General features: G+C 32.3%; 2 protein-coding genes across 2 annotated transcripts; one reads left to right on the top strand and one right to left on the bottom strand.

Annotated features, from left to right (window-relative positions):
* Positions 1 to 1,628: 1,628 nt before the first annotated feature.
* LOC134685061 (3-ketoacyl-CoA thiolase, mitochondrial-like) lies at positions 1,629 to 16,668 on the top strand. The gene is made up of 11 exons (XM_063544446.1): positions 1,629 to 1,733; positions 5,393 to 5,568; positions 6,492 to 6,620; positions 7,220 to 7,336; positions 7,827 to 7,974; positions 9,434 to 9,493; positions 10,577 to 10,692; positions 11,030 to 11,132; positions 11,902 to 11,999; positions 12,967 to 13,121; positions 16,205 to 16,668. The coding sequence occupies exons 1-11, from the start codon at positions 1,718 to 1,720 to the stop codon at positions 16,284 to 16,286; spliced, it is 1,200 nt and encodes a 399-aa protein (XP_063400516.1). The 5' UTR covers positions 1,629 to 1,717; the 3' UTR covers positions 16,287 to 16,668.
* A 1,932-nt stretch (positions 16,669 to 18,600) lies between these two features.
* Positions 18,601 to 22,391, bottom strand: LOC134685060 (uncharacterized). The gene is made up of 3 exons (XM_063544445.1): positions 22,237 to 22,391; positions 20,709 to 20,840; positions 18,601 to 20,143 (listed from the first exon to the last, which is right to left on the bottom strand). Exons 1-3 carry the CDS (start codon positions 22,289 to 22,291, stop codon positions 19,872 to 19,874), a joined length of 459 nt encoding a protein of 152 aa, XP_063400515.1. The 5' UTR covers positions 22,292 to 22,391; the 3' UTR covers positions 18,601 to 19,871.
* Positions 22,392 to 22,409: the final 18 nt, after the last annotated feature.

Here is a 22,409-nt window from a genome sequence, read left to right as displayed (position 1 = left end):
TATCAGATTAACATGATTCCGTCTTTTTATGCTTGTTACATTTGTTGTTGTACGCTAGACACCTTCACATCCTCGTCATCATGTTTAATTAACAGACAAACGACATACTCTAATATATAGGAAAAATCCATATACGGTCTTTAGCCAATTGATCGTCCCAGATTGTCTTGTGTTGGTTTTGAACAAGATTGGAACATAATAAAGTCAAGATAATATTTGCCTGCAAAGTGAATTTTGTTTTATGCGTTTGAATGAATGATTCGTTATTACAAATAATGAATGTGTATTGTAAACAGAAATTAAGATCTTTTCATACATTAGGATTGTAAATTAAATCTAGAATGATTTATAATGCAATTAAACTTTTTTTATATCGAAACAACACAAATGTGTTGGCTTGTTCACAGAATTCTGCAACGCATTCTATTCACAACAAAAAAGTGGTTAACGGTGTTAAATTTAAACAGGGAGTACATAATATGCTGGCATTATTTTTGCTGGAGACTTTGATTAGTACGTGATGTGTTGTATTTTTTTTTCTAAAATATTAAATTTGGGTAGATTTTTTTTATGCAATATCAAGTGTAGTATCGGGAAAAAAATGCTGTAATTTGAAATTTGAAAGAGTAGCACAAATATAACACACTTTTCTAAAAAAAAAAACCAAGTATTTCATTTCATTAGTGATGCTCATAATTTTTTGAATTCCAACATCAAAGTCCTGTGTTCGCGGTTGGGATTGGGTTTTCCACCACATTTAACTTTCATTTGTTTTTCTAAGGAAATGATGGGTTAGATTATGAAACCGTTTGAGGATACCAAGTGAGTTGATCAGATGCTGCTATATGGGAACACTGTTCCTTAATAGAGAATAAAAACCTAATTTCACTAAGAAGGTGGTCTGAACTAAGGCACTATAGTCTCTGTGCCTATAGTACTCTTCATTCACAAGGGCAATCCATCATTTTTTTTTATATAGCATAACATCTCACTTCAACTTGATAGGTTGTAGCATATCACATGTTTAAGACATTACTTATGTAATAAGTCCTAAGGTTTTAATGTAAGTAAAAAGGGGAATTTCGGGTACACGTCAACGAGACAGTAACCAACACCCACGCACACAGGCACTTGTCTCTAAACAAAATTTCCTATGTACCTTAATATAACTGTTATATTAAGGTATATAGGAATTTTTTTTTAGAGACAAGTGCCTGTGCCCACGCACAAAAAAGGAAATCCATGTACCCATGTCCATATGTATGTATTCAGCTTCAAATCATAGACCTTTGCGGTATATTCCCGACAGGTGAGCAGCAAATTTATGTATAAACTACTTATTGTAAATGATAAAAAGACAACTTGAATAATAGAAATTAAGTTTAAATATTAAGGAGTATCGTTATTTTTTGAAAATTAAAACATCAGTCATGATTTTGAAAATACACAGTTGAAGAGGGGGAACCATTCCCCAAACACCTGTTACATGAACAGGAAAATAGAATTTTAATTACAGAAGGTTATTTTTTTAAATTTAGGAATGTTTAACCGAAAATTAACTGAAATGTATCTTTGATAAAAACAGCCAAAAAAAATATAAACGGATGAACACGGACCAACACTGTATATCCGGAATTATGACGTTACCGAAATTGTTTTCATTTTAGATAATTTGACAACAAAATTTTGCCTAAGCCGGTTAGCTAGGAAGAACATCATGGCACTTGCACGAGGTAAAGCAAACATGTTCAACTTTTTAATATACTTAGAACAAGAAATTGTTCATAATATAACATGTTTGCATCCCTATACTTTTCAGTTAAATACAAGAAAATTAATAAGTTTTAAAATTGGACTTTGCACTTTTTGAACATGCCTGATTATGATGTTGCTATATTTTAATATATATATATATTTTAATGGAAACATATATCCTACAAGAAAAGAATAGCTAGCATGTCACATAAGCCTATATTTCATCAACAAGGGGGTTGATACTTGTATTGGTCAACTGTTTAGAATTTTTAACAGGTCAGGAATAACTGCCACAGTGGCGCATCCAGAACTTTTCCTAAGGGGGGGCCTCTGACTGACCTAAGAGGGGGCCCGCTTCAGTCATGCTTCAATGATTCCCTATATAATCAACCAAATTTTTCCCACAAAAGGGGGGGCCAGGGCCCCCCTGGATCCGCCTATGTGCCAATTGCCTGAATTGGTGGATTATACATTTACCTCAATTGACGTATAATCCACCAATTGAGGTATATTGGTTGACATATAATATGCTAGTGTGAAATAGGAGCATCATTTTGCAATTTTCAACCTATTTTATACCGTTGTTGAGTCCTCCTAAAGTTTCAGATTTGTGGAAACGTGCTGCATCTCTTGAGAATTCCAGGCGAAGTGGGCGAAGAAGTAGCTTTCCCGACCGTCACTTCGCTTTCCCCGACCTCCAAAAGCGAAAAGAAGTCGCCCTGTTCTTGAAGATACTCGCTTTCAGTCGCTTCCGTCATCGGACATTTTCAATTTTTACCAAGTTGATGAAACATCAATTTTTTATTGATATTAAAGAAATTTAGACATAAACGATTCATTATCTTAAGAAAAGAGGTTGAAGCATTGTCTTTGAAGTCTGTAGCAGGTTATTTGATAAAAATACAACTTGTTATCACTTCGTGCATTTCCACTTGTTCCGGTGCTTGTTACTCGAAAACGTACATCAACCTATATTTCGGCGGAAAAATAAGTTTGTTTCTTCATTTAAACGTGATACAAGTTGCCTCCAGTAAGTGTTTAATCCATTTATTGTATTATAAATGTAATGTTCCCTTCCAAATAACTTGTCAAACATCGTTTATTTTTGTAAATTTTCTTGCAATCGTCCGCCATTGACCGATTTCTAAACTACGGATCTCAATCGGTCCAGCTATGACCGAAATCCGTACTTTTACAATAATTACTACGGACGCACGGATGGAACAGCTAACAGAAAAATATTGATTCCAAAGGGGAAAATTACGTATTCCACACGAATTAAAAGACTTTTGGTTACATCTAATTGATTGGTGTATATAGTTCTCTATATTTTTTATGGATTGTTTCAAACTATTGTAAAGTTGCTTAAGTCTTAGACTATAACACTAATGTCAATATATTATGGCCCAGCTTACCTTTATATATCTTTTGATGAGAAACACTGAATTTCATACGCAAGATAGTTTTTAATTATAAAATTGTAATTATTATATATTATAATTTCTTTACCTTTAAAAAAATTTTTTTTTTTGTGCTAGATATTTAGTTGGTAGTTTCTCACAAGGACCTTAGTAAAACTTAACAACTTTTAATTTGAAATGTTGCTTTAATTGTATACTCAGATATGAATTGAACATTATAAAAAGAACATTATTTACATATGACCCTTTATACTATACATGCTATAGTATAATCCAAACATTGTAGCGCACCGCGCGAAAGAGCACTTCTCTTTCAAATCTCACCACTTCTCCCTATCAGTTTCAAAAAGAGAAGTCACTTCTCCCTATAATTCTGAAGTAGTGTGAGCCCTGGAATGCATGTGTAAAACAATTCTGGCGGCTACGGCGTTAGCTAACTTCTTCAAAGCTTTATATTTTAGAAGGTGGAAGACCTGGATGCTTCATACTTTGAATATAGATGCCTCATGTTACGAAGTTTCCATATTTTAGAAGGTGGAAGACCTGGATGCTTTATACTTTGTATATAGACATGATAGATGCCTCATGTTACGAATTTTCCGTCAGTCAAATGTCCAATGTCCTTGACCTCATTTTCATGGTTCAGTGACTACTTGAAAAAAAAGTTAAGATTTTTGGTATTGTTAATTTCTCTCTTATTATAAGTAATACGATAACTATATTTGGTATGTGTGTTCCTTGCAAGGTCCTCATGCCCGTCAGACAGTTTTTACTTGACCTCGACCTCATTTCATGGATTAGTGAACAAGGTGAAGTTTTGGTGGTCAAGTCCATATCTTGGATACTATGAGCAATAGATGTACATGTAGTATATTCTGTGTATGGAAGGACTGTAAGCTGTACATGTCCAACTGGCAGGTGTCATCTCTATGTCAGTCGTGCAGGTTATAATTGACATTGACCTCATTTTCACGGTTTATTGATCAGTGTTCAGTTTTTGCGTTTTGGTCTGTTTTTCTTATTCTGTATGTAATACTTCTACTATACTGGGTATATGGAATGATTGTAAGGTGTACATGTCTAGTTTGTAGGTGTCATCTGACCTTGACCTCTTTTTCATGGTTCAGTGGTCAAAGTTAAGTTTTTTTGTTTTTTTCTAATACTATATGACATAGGTCAACTATATTTGGTGTATGGAAATATTTTATGATCTATATGTCAGTCGTGCAGGTTTTATTTGACCTTGACCTCATTTTTATGGTTCATTGAACAGTGTTAAGTTTTTGTGTTTTGGTCTGTTTGTCTTAATAAACTATAAAGCAACAGGTCAACTATATTTGTTGTATGGAAGAATTAGTAGCTGTACATGTCTGTCTGGCATGGTTCATCTGCCCTTACAATGTACCTCATTTTCATGGTTCATTGGTCAATGTTTAGTTTTCTTGGTTAATGTTAAGTTTACGTGACAGTGTAATAAAGCTTTACATTTAGGACTATGAACATAATATCGAATGATTAGTAAAGAAGGCGAGACATTTCAGCGTGTGCACTCTTGTTCACATAGTTCTTCACTTTAAAGTGGAGTTTCATAAGTACCTAGATTTATTGCACCAATGATATCAAATCATTTGAGAAGTGAGAAGACAAATATTATTGATAAGGGAAAAAAATGGTAGGCAAAGACTTTGTGTTATAATTTGTTTTTTCTCAACTTATAAGTTTGAATGTCCTTTTAGTATCTATTGCTTTTCTTTTTCAAATTATTATAACTGGCGGTATTATGAACTATGATCAAAGACAATACTGCAAGTTGCAGCTAGGGTTGACAAATAATGATCCAGCGGGGACTATTCATATTTGTCTGTGTGTATATTTGCGAAAATAGTTTGTTGCAGATTTTTTTCTCTTATTTGTATTTACAATCAACATGATCAAAGATTAGAGTTTCAAACAAGTGAATGTATTAATTAATATATTAACCATGATAACATCTATTTATCATGCTTATATAACTTTTATCTTTTAGAAGAAGGTTTTAATATAAACTGTTCTTAGAGTAGAACAAGTATAATTCAAAGACACTGGTGTCCACTTAACCAATTGTACATTTACATTTATTGTTGGAATATTTTATTAAGGAGTGAGTGCATTGCGAAAAAGAGAGAAAAAATTAAAACTAATTTAACATTAATTATTAACTTTACAATAAATTTCAGCTGTAAAAGATGTGTTTATTGTATCTGCCAAGAGAACAGCCTTTGGAACATATGGCGGGAAGTTAACAGGCAAGACAGCCACTGATCTGATGGAAGTAGCTGCAAAAAGTGCATTAGCAGAAGGGAATGTTAATCCTGCAGCTGTTGGCAGTGTTGTTATAGGAAATGTGTTACATGTATGTAAACTTTAATAACTAACTTGTCCTTTACTTTGTTATAACTTTACTCCAGGGGTAAATGTTGTGTAGAAATATTAATACTTTGGTGGTCTTTCTTCTGGTAGAAAAACATGTGATAAAGTGTGGCATTCATTTGGTTATGCTAGATGTATAAATTTTCAGCCAAGTCCAATCAAAATTTGGATGAACATCAGCTTCCTTGTGTACAGAGTGCTAAGTCCTTTGTTTGTTATATTTATTTCTATTGCAACAACAGTAATGGGTCTGAAAGTGGCCTATTGCATGAGAATATTTTTTTAACCCTTTTCAACCTAACATTGTTTCCCACTGTCAATCCAAATCCCCCCTTTCTGCTTTTGTTCTAGTTATAGTAAACTGAAGATGGTATTGGATGATAGTCAATTTTACATGAGCAATATTTTGTTTGATTTTGTTACCACCAGTCACCCCCCTGAGAAGTTTTAATATAATTTTCCTAGTATGTTGTTCCCATAGGTGGTGCATGTTTACACCTGTTCTGAGGTACAGACAAGGTATGGATATAGAAACTCATAGAGAATTATTTTATAGTTAAAATCCTTTAAAGTCTGATTTAAGAATGAAGTCAGAAGGGGTTCATGTCTCAAGATATTGATTTGATATTTGATTTATAGTTTTATCCTGACAAGTTACAGATCAAGATAGAATTGTGTACAAGTTTGATGATTTTGTGCAGAGTTATGGTCCTTGGACTTAGAAAACTTACACTAATATTAATCAGTGTTCCTCACTGTTTTTCATCATGCTTAAATATATTGACTTGTAATTTGTTACACAGTTTATACCATGACATGTTTTAGATCAAGTAAGCATGTTTTGTTCCAGTATAATGAACTTTTAACCAGTAAGGGACTATGTATTGTTTTGATTTATTTTTTCAGTCTGCAGCCGATACAATATACATTGCCCGCCATGTTGGATTGAGGTGTGGTGTGCCTGTTGGTGTACCTGCCTTAACAGTCAACAGATTATGTGGATCGGGTTTCCAAGCAATAGTCAATGGAGCTCAGGTTAATGTTTAATACAAAAGATATAAACTATAGACATCATGATAGAGATGCCTTTTTTGTTTACTACTATATTGCAACTTTAAAATTTCAGGATAAACTAATTTCTATAATAGCTTTGCATGCATCAAAATATTCATGGATATAAATATAATTATATAAGTGTTCTTCTGTTTTAAAAGCACTGGCTTATATTTATTTCTCATCTGTGATTGGAATTGTTAGATTTTTAAATTGGTGTATGTCCATGATGTCTGCCTACTAAAGTGGGGGCTACCCAGGTAGAATGTAACTTTTGTGGTTATTCATTTTGTTTATCCAATCAACTGCTTTTGAATAAGTAGATTTCAATGAAACTTAAGCATCTTATGGCAAAGCACGCCTCAAATTATGTTTTGTTTACAGCTGATTTTTTTTTAGTTTTCATAATAAGAAGTGGGCTTTGCCTTATACATTTGTACATAAAAATGCCTTCAATGGGGATAGCTTAATTAAGTTTAATTTATTACATGCTTAATTCAGTGTTTGTTATTGTCCTGTTACAAACTTTTACAAATTTTATCTTTATCTCTTTACTTTATGCAATATTTAAACTATTGTAGGAAATAATGTTAGGAGATTGTAACATTGTATTAGTTGGTGGATCAGATAACATGAGCCAGGCTCCATTCGCTGTCAGGAATATCAGATTTGGTACAAAGCTTGGACAGGACCTTAAGGTAAACAATCATAGTTTAAATGAAATTACACTTTATTAAAGTTATGAGATGTAGACAACCATGTGATTGGGTTACATATTATAAAACTATCCAACACACCGAAAGATATATATATGCAAACGTTCTGCATTTTTTTAGCACCTGGCAAATGTGCTTACAATGTATAAATAAGATGAAATTTGGAACATTTATGATAGTTATGAATTGCTGATAACTGGTACCCTTTACACTGTAGAAATAAGGATATGTGGAATGATTGACAATGAGACAACTATCCACCAAAGATCAAATGAAGTGGATGTTAGAAATTATAGGCAACTCATGTGCACTCTTGTAATAGAATTTAACAACAGGGAGCCAGAAGCAAATTTCCATCCACTCCATCAATATCCAATCATTAAACCTAGTGCAATGTTAGTTTACAGCTAAAATTGCATTTATACAATTAACAATGAAAAATACATACTGTTTTCAATTTATCCTATATTAGTTAGAAGACTTAATGTGGGCAGCTTTAACAGATTCACACACAGGCCTTCCTATGGCTATCACAGCAGAAAACTTGGCAGAACAATACAATATATCTAGGGAGGACTGTGATAAATATGCCCTCCAAACACAGCAAAGGTGGAAACAAGGTACATAACTCTTTAAATGTCTGAACTATCCACCTTGAGTGGCTCAAATTCAGTCACGGTGTAAACAAGGTACATAACTCTTTAATGTCAAAACAGAATACCACCATAAGAGTGGCTTTGAAATCAAGTCAAGGTGGAAACAAGGTACACAACTCTTTAATGTCAGAACATTAAACCACCACTATAGTCTCTTCAAAGTTCAGTCAAGGTGGTAATAAGTTACATAACTCTTCAAGGTCACAACATTAAACCACCACTATAGTCGCTTCAAAGTTCAGTCAAGATGGTAATAAGTTAAATAACTCTTCAAGGTCACAACATTAAACCACCACTATAGTCGCTTCAAAGTTCAGTCAAGATGGTAATAAGTTACATAACTCTTCAAGGTCACAACATTAAACCACCACTATAGTCGCTTCAAAGTTCAGTCAAGATGGTAATAAGTTACATAACTCTTCAAGGTCACAACATTAAACCACCACTATAGTCGCTTCAAAGTTCAGTCAAGATGGTAATAAGTTAAATAACTCTTCAAGGTCACAACATTAAACCACCACTATAGTCGCTTCAAGTTCAGTCAAGATGGTAATAAGTTACATAACTCTTCAAGGTCACAACATTAAACCACCACTATAGTCGCTTCAAAGTTCAGTCAAGATGGTAATAAGTTACATAACTCTTCAAGGTCACAACATTAAACCACCACTATAGTCGCTTCAAAGTTCAGTCAAGATGGTAATAAGTTAAATAACTCTTCAAGGTCACAACATTAAACCACCACTATAGTCGCTTCAAGTTCAGTCAAGATGGTAATAAGTTACATAACTCTTCAAGGTCACAACATTAAACCACCACTATAGTCGCTTCAAGTTCAGTCAAGATGGTAATAAGTTACATAACTCTTCAAGGTCACAACATTAAACCACCACTATAGTCGCTTTGAAACTCAGTCAAGATGGTAATAAGTTACATAACTCTTCAAGGTCACAACATTAAATCACCACTATAGTCATTTCGAAACTCAGAAACGGTGGAAACAAAGTACATAACTTTTTTAAGGTCAACATGGCATCACTATAGACCCTTTGAAATTCAGTCGTGAAAACAAGAGACATAACTCTTTAGAGTCACAACGTTATACCATCACTAGAGTGGCTTCAAAATTCAGTCAAGGTTGGAGCAAGGTTAAAACTCTGTAAGGTCAGTTTAATATAACATCATTAAATGTTCATTTCTTATTCATATTATATTTTTCCAGTAAGGGAAACTGTAGAAATGTCAAACATACCATAGGGATGAATTTTTAATGTTACATACATATATTTGCATAAATAAACAACTTAATATTTTTCTTTCAATATAAGGCTGTTAAACTAAAAATATAAACATTATAAAAATATGCTACTTTTTCAATTTAGAATCCATGTGTATATTGAACTTTGTGTGTTTTATACTTCAGCACAAGACAGTGGTGTTTTTAAAGCAGAAATTACACCAATGACCCTTAAGGGCAGAAAAGGTAGGTTGATATGTTGAGTTTGTCTTATTGTTATTCTGGAATCAAGAGAAATGTTTACATAAACAGCATTTTAACAGAAGAGACTTGTAAAGCAGAGAGTCTAAATCTTTATTACTTTATTTCTGTTTTTTTTTTAAGTGCACTAACTACAAAAAAAACCTCCCAAAATGTTTTTCAATCTACTTAAGTAAGAAATATTTTCTGAAATTTCCTCTGTACCAATTAAGAAAGAAAGAAATTCTATACTCTATGCAAATATAAAAAGATGTGATATGATTGCCAATGAAACAGCTATCCATTAAAGTTTAAATGAAGAGGATATAAGCAATTTTAGGTGTAATACCACTAAATCATGGTATGTCACATCTGGTTGTATACAAAAATAGGTTGAAAAAAATATTCCCTTGATTTGACAGTTGTAGGTAATTTGTAGGTAATTAATTCTTCATTTTATTGCAGTAAAACATTTCTGTGTCATAAACATATGTCTTGGGCATTTCAAAGCACCATTATTTTTTTATTTGGGGTTTCTATAGAATATTTTGTAAACTTGAAGTTACATGGTTACTAAATCTTGTACACAGGTCAGAAAAGGGGAGAAATTTGATTGGTTAACTTCCAGTCACCAGCAGTGATGGTTATTTTCTTTTATGCAATGAAATGTTATGTGATTTTTTTCTATTGTACTGGACAGGATAAAACTTTATGCCAAGTATTTCTTTATTTGAAACAAAGATAAATTCTGCACATTTTTTTGAAAAGTGCAAATTTAACAAAGAAAACCAATGGTGGCATTACACATAATGGGCAATAATCGTACAACATTCAACAATGAGAAAAACTCAATGCATATGGTCGGCTATAAAAGGCCCAGACATGAAAAATAGGAAACAATTTAATAAATGAAAGGCAACAATTGTAATTATAACAAGAAGACACTGTTTAATTATTGACCAAGAATTTTAGGCTATTTTCTTCTTACTTGAGGAAGGTTGTGGTATAAATTTGAAATCATGTTATGTCAAATATTTATCACAGTTAAAAGAGCCTTTTCAAGAACCATAACTGCTTTATGTATTTTAGGACCAGAGGTATTTGAGGTTGATGAACACCCCAGACCTCAGACTACAATGGAAACACTTGGAAAACTCCCTACTGTATTCAAGAAAAATGGTACTGTCACTGCAGGAAATGCTTCAGTGAGTACACTTGTAATACATACTGTGGATTCATTGAGGTTCAAATAGTATTAGCATAAAGACAGAGAAAATTTTATAGATAATTTTCATGAATGATTCTACATTTGTTGTGCCGGTAAAAATTTCACTTCATAGTTGTTTGCAAGCTATACATGTACATGTATTTGGATGGTTTATAAATGTAAGATATTAAATAAGTATCACGAAATCTACTCAGAAAATGTTTCCTATAAAATTTGTTCTTTCAATAATTTACCATGTAGATTGATAAAGTTATGTGTCACTAAAATAGATAGTTATGTTGTAGTCCATTATTTTTACTATGTGTGTTTTATAGGGAGTGTGTGATGGAGCAGCTGCATTAGTATTAGCCAATGAACAAGCAATCAAAGACCACAATCTTAAACCTCTAGCAAGACTAGCAGCTTATGGCATTGCAGGTAATATGCTGCTATATAAAGTACTAATAACAAACTCAAATATCCCTTTATAGGATATCTGGCTGGTTTGAGCAAAGAATATTTGCTGATTCATCTGTATTTTAAGCAATTAATATAACAATAGATCAAGGAATCAAATAGCTAGTTTGCACTGGAAATTTCTTAACCAATGAACAAAAAATAGATAGAAATAAAATGAGAAAAAATCTTTACACAACTTCAATAGGTGTGCAAACTTTCTGTGAAGTATTTACATCTTGTTTGAAAACTGCAAGAGTTGATAACACAAAATTGGTAATGTTATCTGTAAATTTTGCTGAAAATGACCAGTTCTCAAGGCTTACAAAATGGAATAAATATTCTTCAACCAATTTCAGGAAAGCAGATGCACAACTTCAACATGTGTCCTACTACACATATACTGATATACAATGATCTGGGTTGAAATATGATAGGGTCACATTAACAAAAAGCTGATTGTGTCAGATTCTTAAGTTTGGTGATAACAATATCATATTGCCATGATTGCTGTGACATGACTCTCATGAATTATTCAGCAATGAGGTGAATCAGAGCTAACTATAAAGCTTTTAGTCTTTACAGTTTAAATTTTGTCAGTCTATTCTCTTTTTTTAAACAGAAGGGTTGATAAACTAGATGTGCGAAATATGGATCTTTTACCTCTTAAAAATATTTTTAACTTGAAACTTGATGCAAACATTTTTTGAATGAAACACACAGTAAATTAATTGGAGTATCTTTGTTTTAGGTTGTGATCCCAAGATAATGGGTATAGGACCAGCACCTGCATCAAGAGCAGCTCTAAAAGCTATTGGTAAAGAAGTTAAAGATATGGATATAGTTGATGTAAGTCAGTCTGTTCAAGCTTTGTACAGATATCTTTATACTGTTTATTAAGTAATTTCCTAAAGAATTAAAAATAGATATTGGCAGAACCGAAAAAGACCAAAATAAATCAGAATTTCTCATTTCAAAGAAAACAATTTTTTTACTGATTGTCCTACTATCTATACGACTCTGCTCTGCTCTTAATATTAATCCATATCACGGCTTTGTGACGTCAAATACCTTGACCCAGCCTTAATAACTTTGAACTGGACATATCAGCAAAGTCATAATGTTTGAACTAATGTTGATAAGTTTGACCTGAACTTATCAAGTCAACTCCTGGTTGCTGGTGAAACTAAGAAAACACTTCCAAAAGACGCAATCTGTTATCAGGTTATCGTCATATTGATATTGTAAAATATCAACATACAGACAACCTGATAATCAGTACTCATGGCTATTTTGTGCATTTTTCCTTTGATCTTTTTTTCTGATAGTTCTATTACCGTAGCTGGATTTGGCAAAACTTTTAGGAATTTGGGTCCTCAATTTGACCTTTTTAACTTTTTTTTGATTCAAGCGTCACTGATGAGTCTTTTGAAGCCGAAACGTGCGTCTGGCGTTTATACAAAATTTAGTCCTGGGTATCTATGATGAGTTTATTTCATATCATGTTACTCGCTTGAGATGGAAAATTATTGCTAGAAACTAAGGAGGCATGTGGTGTTGCCAAAGAATTTGACATGAAATTGGCAATATCGTCACAGGTAAAGTAGCGATAAACAGATTATCATTGCTCATCTCAACTAGATTGCTTTTCTCACTTTCGCCATCCTGGCTCAAGCCAGAAAATCAATCTCTTTGAGATGATCAACGATAATCTATAATTATTGCTCTCCTTCTTTTGAAATGCACATCAGGGGCCAAATTTTCAAACCATACTACAAGATTAAAAATATTTGACAATAAACTTTTCTTTTTACAGGTGAATGAAGCTTTTGCACCACAATTTCTAGCTGTTGCTAAAGAATTAGGTCTAAATAATGACATAACCAACATGGCAGGAGGAGCCATAGCCTTAGGTCATCCACTGGCTGCATCAGGTGCTAGAATTACTGGTCATTTAGTCCATGAATTACAGTAAGTATTCTTTTTAAAAATCTTATTGAGTGTCAGAATTTGCCAATCTAAAACTCTGTTTTACTGGTTCAAATATCTGTTTTCTTAGCTTTGCTCAATTCACAACAAGAAAACCTACATTCAATGTAGGCCAATATAAAACAAAACAATTATCTCCATAACCTTACAATAAACAATATTTTCTGATTTCTCTTGAAATTGTTCTTTTTTTAAACAAGCAGCAACAATATGATACTAAAATCTGACAGAGGGGAATTTAGATTTATTTATAATTGCTACTGGTCACTATAAAATCAGCAATTAAGACTCATTCAGATACCTTAAATGATTTATTGTTCTGTTGAAATTAAAAACTTTAAATTTGATAATTAAACAATGGTATCTAAAATTTTGTGTAAAGTCACCACAATTTTTAGGCAGTTAAGCTGTCTTATGCGAGCACCCTGGATTTGTGTGCTACCCAATAAATGCTGAAATATGTGCCATTGTTATCATCTAGCTGGCTACTATATTAATTATAACTTATTGGACAGTTTTTTCATACTTTTTATTCTGGATTACAAAAAATATGACCAGAAAAACTTTAAATGATCGTCGATTTTCCCAAAAGTTTTGAAGTTGCACATAGGAAATAGAGCACATTAGAAATCCTTATGTAGTTTATTCTCCCCTGAGCTTTTGGCTAAGATGTCAAAGAACAAAGGTATGAAATATTTAATCGCCGAAAATCTTTAAAGACAAGTAGTAAAGATTTCCCAAATTGCAAAAGTCGTAGGAATATTGTTTGTCGTCAATACATAGTCAACTACGTATGTATACGTCAGTAGTCTATTATATAAGTTCAACTGATCACGCTGTTGGCGGCAATTTTGAATCAGAAAACGAAAATTTCATATCTTTTCAATTTGGACGCAAGGTTTCAAATTAGCGGTGGTCCGAGGTCTGCAACCTTCCAATTTTGCAGTCGGACTTTCTACTTGGTTACTAGCTACGCCCTTCATGCCCGATGGACCTTGAAAGAAAATAAAAAAATAACTTTGCAAACATTTTTACCAAAGTTTCCTAATAAAGATCAATAAACGATCTCAAACTTATTTTTATCATTACCATTCATGAGAGCGATGTTCAATTTGTTCAACCGCTAGCTTTATACAGAAAATCGCCGATTAATAATGTGTAAAATCGTATCTCACTCTGTCAAAAACAACATTGAAAATAAAATGGCTGCCGCGAGATTACAATATCGGATCCGATTCCGGAAGCGGATATGGGTAATCCCGGGTTTTGGCTATTTTAAACTAGAGAAAATCCAGACAGGTGACAAAATACATCTATGCATGGTGAATAAATATAAACACTAGAATTGAAAACCAAAAGATATATGCTGAGACTACTATAAAGAAGTCTCAGATATATATATAAAAGATGAAAAAGCAGAAAAAATTTTGTATATCTATTATAGTGTCAAAATCCAATACAATGTAACAGTGGTAACAGTTTATCTAACAGTTTAATTTTTTTTTATCAGTGATAAATGTTGGTAATGCATGTTAAATGTTTTTCAAGTTAAACATATTACTGCAATTTCAAGGGGAATTTTAATCTTCTCAGTTTTGATAGGTCAGTTAAAATAGCTGGAAGTTTCTGATATAAAAAAAAAGATGTGGTATGATTGCCAATGAGACAACTATCCACAACAGACCAAAATGAAATATAGGGGAGGTCCCTGTGGTCACCCTACCCCTCATGTTTAAGAACTTTGAAACAGTTGGGATCCACAACTCTAAATTAAATGAAATATAGGGGGAGTCCATGCAGTCACCTGATTGAGAAATTGGAAACAGTCGAGATCCCCACCTTTAGATTAAACCATATATATTCATGTATGAGAACTAATCAAATGAAATATAGGGAGAGTCCTTAGGGTCACCCTACCCACTCCTGTTTGATAACTTAGAAGCAGATGAGATCCCCACTCCTCAACCATATATATTCATGTATTGGACAATATAACAAATAAAATTAAATAAAGGGGAAGTCACTGGGGTCCCCCACCCCCTCCTGTTTGAAAACTTGATAACGGTCGAGATCCCCACCAATAAACCATATATATTCATGTATGGGACAATATAAAAAATCAAATGAAAATTAGGGGTAGTCCCTAGGGTCACCCCACACCCTCTTGTGTGTGTTTTGAGAACTTGTAAAAGATTGAGATACCAACGCCTAAACCATATTCATTCCTGTTTGTCATTTCAAAAAAGATTGAATGACATACAAGGTCAATCTTGTAGGCAACACATATGCATATCACTTTGTTAGACCCTAACACCTGTCATTTTATTACAAACTTAGACATCATGGACTTGGGGTGAAGGTGGGAGTCGTTTACATTTATAAGTCAGACCTCACCATTGATCCCTGTAGTAGTAAACATTTGTCTGATTTGTGTCTCATAACTTTTGTACTGTACAACACAAACTCAGTTTTTGTTTCCAGGGAAGCAAGTCCATTCATACTTTTACAAGCTTGTACTAAAGTCAACTTGAACTACTAACAGTCAACTAATACGAACAATTACAATCAAGTAGAAGAACTGCAATCATTGCAAATTTGAACCACTGCTGACTCATTAAAGACTCATTACCATTCGTGGTCATGTGTGTTGCTATTGACAACCTTGATAAAATATGAATTATTTGGCTTAATGTTTCATTCATTAAATGAACATAAATGTACAATAATATATGAATGTTTAATGTTTGTTCTTTTAAATCTTTAAAAAATGTTGAAGCAACATTGCCACAGTTTTCATAATTATGTTTGCCTTGGTTTTTGGTTAACTGCCTACAGTGCTTACAGGGCTTTGATTAAATTTTAGAAATGAAGTCACTTCTATGTCTAAACAATTTTAATCAAACATTATTTTACTTGATATAGTTTATCACTACAGATGGGATGGTTCTCATAGAATGCTAGGTAATTGGTTAAACAACCTATATTTTTGTTCAGGTGTACTACATTGATGAGTGCACAATTGTTGTCAAAATCAAAATCATATATCATACCTGTTTATTTTTCAGTCGACAGAACAAGAACATGGCTCTGGGTTCAGCATGTATAGGTGGAGGACAGGGAATGACAGTTATTGTAGAGAAATGTTAACCAATCAAAAACTCTCATAAATTCATGTGATCAAATATCCATTTATAGTAACTGATGTAATATTTATTCAAATTGTGTGATGGACCAATTTTATCTTTTTCAAGGGAGGTGCAGCTGTTTTATTCATATGTGATGTGATACATTTTCAGTATCAAGGACTCAATCCATTAATGGCTGCTTGTTTTTTTGTGCCAAACATATCTGTATGAAACCTTTCAAATGGAGAATTAATGCATACATGGTGGAAACATGTCCACTTGAATAAAATAGCATTTTATGTGATTAATTATTATTAATTTAATTCAAAACTGTAGGCAGTTTTGGTGCAGAGAAGAATATACTATGCATTTGTGAATATGCAAATAAATAGTTATAACCAGTTGTTAAATGTTATGTTATTTTTGCCCATTCAGTTATCCCTTAAATTCATAACAAGTGTGGTCAAAGGTTTTTGCTTCCTATATAATAAATGGATAATTTACCCCTTGTAAAAACTATGTAAACCTAAATCTGTAACCTGGTAAAGGATGTGCTTTTAGACGCAAACACTGGAATCTGATACAAAAATTTCACAATTTGATTTTATTCATAATTTAAAGTTTTAACATTCAGCAGCAATACAATTGGAGTACCATATCATAGACATAATGTAAAGTAAATGTACTGTTTTCAACAAAAGGCAAATGAATTTGAAACCTGCTATATTCATCTCCCAAAAATTGTTTGCATGTTAAGTGAGCTTGATAAGCAGTTTAATTGCTGTGTTGTGCATTTTTCCTTTGATCGTTTATTGTGATTATTCATCTTGCTTGAAATGGAAAATTATCGCCAGAAATTTAGGAGGCATGGGGCGTTGCCAATGAAATTGACAACGTTGTCATAGGTAAAATAGTGATAAGCAGATTATCATTGGTCATCTCAACTTGATTGCTCTTCTTGCCATACCGGCTCAAGCAAGAAAATTGATCTATAACCATAGTTGGTGTTATTGATGGAGTCTTGTGTTTATACCATTGACGTACTGAGTATCATTATTTTTCATTTGATGTAATTTTCATTGATTTGGGGGGTATAAATGGTCAACCACGAATTTGAATTTTCCAAAGAAGGACCAAATTTCTATATTCTTGTATGCAGACCTCGGCAAAACCATGAAATCTAAACACAAAATAAATTTGATATTTCCAGTCAACAAAAAATAGGTACCAACTAAAATAATTGAATCAACAGTACATATACTGTCTCCATGAGCTTGTAGGTGTAAATCATAAAGTGTTAAATGAATATTGATTAATCTGGGAAGTTGAAGATTATCCACCTGAGGAATAAAATTAAAGGGGAGATAATCAAACTTATTTACTCCAATGATAAAGGGGAGATAAGTGAATCAACCTTTTTTAATGTCTCACAAACGTTCAACTCTTCTATAACAACTAAACTGATATTGATGAAACTTTATACTACCTTAGAACAAAACGTAAGTATGTACATATAAGAATATTCAACTGTTCCAATTTGTTAAAGGGGAAATTATCAAATTTACTAATTTCAATATTGTATTATGTAGCAATGTCGTATATGGTTTTTCAAGGGTCAAGGCTGCAGGTCTTACTTTGAAAGGATTTCAGAAAAGAAAATAAGCTTTGTTTTCAATATATCATACTTTTCAATTTATATCTGCAACCTACTGAAGACAGTGCTGTTTGCTTATCTTTTAGCAAAATTATTTCATGCATTATTCAAAGTGAACCATAACATCATCAACATGAAAACGAATTAATTGATCCTATGGGTTGAGTCAATGTGATGGGGTGTAGTTATTTGAGACTTTTCCTGGATAGAGGAAGAAATATTTGTATACAATAGGCCTTCTGCAGAACCCAAAGATATGTTGTAAGGGTCCTTTAACATCACACTCTCCCTACATCAGTCATGGGGTCAATTATTTAATAACGATATATATACAGCAAATTACCTGTCCGAAGTCATATTCCTTGGTTGTTTATTGATGTGGTTCATAAATGTTTCACATTTTTCGTATTTATATAGATTAAACTGCTTATTTTTGGGTGTTAGAATTGTTTTTCACTACATGTATTTATCTTTTTGGGCCCTTTATGGTTTGCTTTCGGTGTGAGCCAAGGCTCCATGTTGAAGGCTATGCTTTCTCCTATAATGGTTTACTTTTACAAATTGTGACTTGGATGGAGATATGTCTCATTGGCACTTATACCATATCTTCTTATATCTATAAAAGCAAATACATTTGTGTAATTACCAATAAAACAGACTTTAACATAAAATTGAAACTCTCTGTATAAAAATATTTATTATGAAAAAGATGGTTTGATACAAAGGATTAATATATACATTTATTACATTCTGGAATGCTTGAAGTATGTATTGCCTTCCAGTCAACTTAACTGAATGAAATAAAACATTCACGTATGGAATGAAAAAGCTATGTTTATTATCAAAATTTCTAACATATATTTGTCTTAAGAAGGCCTTTAAAGTGTGGTTCTTTTAAGCTCATTATTTGTTTTAACAAGGAACTATCAAAAGGATGAGTTGGCTCATACAATGTCTCCTTTTTCATAGATTTGTGTTCTAAACAAATACATGGGATATTATCTTAAATTCTATTTTTTTTATTCTTCAAAATGAACAAGCATACATTTTATAAGAGAACCATATAATAGAGTTGATGTGATAACTACTTTATTACCTAAACCAAAAACTTTTACTTCATACAATATGAAAGGGAATACACATAGATTGGAAAACATAATACCCTTGCTGTACCCCATTTCTATCTTAGGCATACAGAATGAAAAATGACCACACATTGCATAGTTAATTATATCAAGCATAAAACTATTGGCAGTTTTCCCCAAAATTTGAAATTTTTATCCCAAAATGATTAAAAAAATTTCTTGAAATCAATAATTTAAAAAAAATATATGCAGTCCTGGGAACCATCAGTTGACATGGTTGAGTATATACAATGAAAAAATACATTTATGATTCATGATACTGTGCTAGATAATTAAATCTATATTTGATTACAAATATCTACAAATTTACAATAATGATATGCATTCTTTTAAATTGTGCAAAAATTTCAAGATTAATATTTAAATGCATAGTTTGAACTTTGTCACTGATTTTCAAGATAAAGTGAATTGAAGAATATGGCATAAAAATAAGAAAATTAAAATGTTCAAAATTAGAATATTTTTTTTTATATATATTTGTTTTTCCACTGGTTTCTATGTTAATTTTTACTTTTAAAGATCAAATCAAATGATTACAAGATGTAAATACTTTCTTAATTGATCAGAAAATGGTAAAACTAAATTTTACGGAAAATGTGCATCCGATTCTGTAAAAGCTGAATACAATATCCATGTTACATGTACATGCGAGAACTGAAATTATTATAGTACATTTCAACATATTTGGTTTTATTTTTTTTGCACAGGATGATTTATAAGCACTTTTATTTAATCTTATTTAATTATCCTGATATAATTATGAATAAAGATAAGTTGTGACATGGTATCATGACATCTATTCAATAGTTTACAGCAGTCTTTTAAAGATAAATGTCAGTGCTAAGCACACGATCGTCATTGGTAAGACCTTCTGTGTCATTTTATTTGCAGAATTACATCCATTCCAATCATTACAGAAACAATATTTTATCTTAGGGTTTGTAAGAGATCCTGGATTCCAGAAATCGTTGTTTCTTGCTGGTAAACAGTAACCATGACGACGCAAGTTTGGCATCCTCAGTCTGTGTCTTGTTGATTTCATCAGAACATTTTCACATTCTCTGGTAATATAGGTTTCACCTTAAAAAAAATATGTTATATATTACCAGGATATAATGTATTAGCATAGCCAGCATAGCCTGTAAAGTAATAAAGTGTCAAATGTTAACCATACTTTAACCTTGTTCACTGATCCATGAAATGATGTCGAGGTCAAGTGAAAACTGTCTTATAGGCATGAGGACCTTGCAAGGTATGCACATACAAAATATAGTTATCCTATTACTCATAATAAGAGAGAAATTAACATTACAAAAAATCTTAACTTTTTTTCAAGTAGTCACTGAACCATGAAATGAGGTCTATGACAATGGACAATAATGTGACAGACTGAAAACTCGTAACATGGAGCATCTATATATAAAGTATGAAACATACTGGTCTTTATCCTTCTAAAATATAACGCTTGTAAGAAAGTAGCTATCATCTCAGCTGCAGTAGCATCACTATCCCTATGTCGAGCTTTCAGTGACAAAAGTCGCAGGCTCAACAAAGTTTATCCTAAATGTTAATTAGCATTGTGGGTTAACTATGGTCAGAGGGTCATCTCAGCACTTTCAATTTCATAGATTTCTGAAATACTTACTTCCAACTTGCTCTGTGATTTTGACACAGAATTGTGAGTCACCACAGTCTTTCCAAGGGAACATCCACCACACCAAATCATCTCCACAGCCACCCATAGCACTGAAACAACGGTGGCACATTATTGCTGAGCCTAAAATAGCAATTTAAAAATAAACTAACAAATGCATCCATAGAGACTCAAGTTATACAAAAAAATGTGTGTTGCTGTTTAAGATATAGTCCTGAAGAAGAAAATATGATAATGGTAAAAATAAAATTAAGAATGGAAATGGGGAATGTGTCTAAAGAGAAAACAACCCGACCAAAGAGCACATAACAGCGAAGGCCACCAATGGGTCTTCAATGCAGCAAGAAAATCCTGAAACAGGAGGCGTGATCCAGCTGGCCCCTAAAAAAATGTATAAATGTGTTAGACAGAAATTCTTTTTTATTGTTTAATTTTGAGCTATGTATACATGAGGAAGGCCTACTATTTTGTTACAATATACTTCCAATACATTGTATGTCAGAAAACACTTTTTGGTAGAAAGTAAATCCATTAACACAAGTATTTTTCCTTATGGCCTGCATGACATAAATAAGTTTAATTAGTAAATTCTATATTTGTGTCTCTTAATTCAGACCACTTTACAGACCTTAATTTCTCTTATATTGCATAACAGTCAGTGTCACCTATGAAAAACAGGTTTACTTTAACATTACAGCTGTTATCCTATTGATAGCAAGTCAAAGGTTTGGTTGACTTGCTTGCTTTGTTTGTATTTAAGTTTGCAAGCATATAGATTACATTGTATATTGTAATTAAGATTGACATGTGCAATTTTAAGTAAAATATACACAAGTTAAATTGCACCTTTTCATATTGTTTTCAAATGTCAATCTGAATTACAATGCTTGAGCGAATATAAAAAAAACAAAACAAGAAAGCATGCAAACCAAACTGAACTTTGAACTAGCATATTGATTACAGCTGTAAACAGAAACTCAGCTTGACAAATATAGATAAATTCTCCTTATTATTTACTGAAAAGAGTTGAATTATTTATAAATGCTAAATCTACATGTATGCATGCAGAACAATTGTATTTGAAGAAGAAAAAACAGAAATTACTTTTATTTTGTAATTGAAATCAAGACAATTTCTTGTTGAAACCAACAGTGAAGATATTACACCCAATAAATAAAACAGTATCTAGCAAATGTAATTAAAAACTTTCAAAATGTAACTTTAAGTGAATTTGAAATGTTTTCAATGGTCTGCGTTTAAACGGTAAATAATTTAATTTAATATTCGACTGGATATTAATCTAAAGAATGTCATTGATGTAGAAAGGCAAAGGAAACAGAACTTTTATTACTGAGAATTTCAGACTAAATTATTAGACTTTCAATCTTATAAAACAAAATACCGGAAGACACAATTGTCGAGTGTTTATTGTGTTTTTGTCGCGAGTGGTTTATCCTTTTTCATCAAAGGACCAAGTTACATAATATACTTCTTATAAAGTTGAATGATCTTTCATTACCTTCATAGCAAAGGCTCAGTATTATAGTTATTAACAATAAAATATTTGTCTTCATTTTGTCAATATTGTCCTACATAACGGAAGTGTCTTCGAATGATTCACCTTTATTGGTTACCTGCGCAGGTGCAAATTTAAAGGGAGATAATTTATACAGGTATTTTTTTTTCTCAAAT

The sequence above is a fragment of the Mytilus trossulus genome, chromosome 9 (genome assembly GCF_036588685.1).
Source record: "Mytilus trossulus isolate FHL-02 chromosome 9, PNRI_Mtr1.1.1.hap1, whole genome shotgun sequence".
NCBI classification, from domain to species: Eukaryota; Metazoa; Mollusca; class Bivalvia; order Mytilida; family Mytilidae; genus Mytilus; species Mytilus trossulus.
This window is presented reverse-complemented; position numbering and strand designations above follow the sequence as displayed.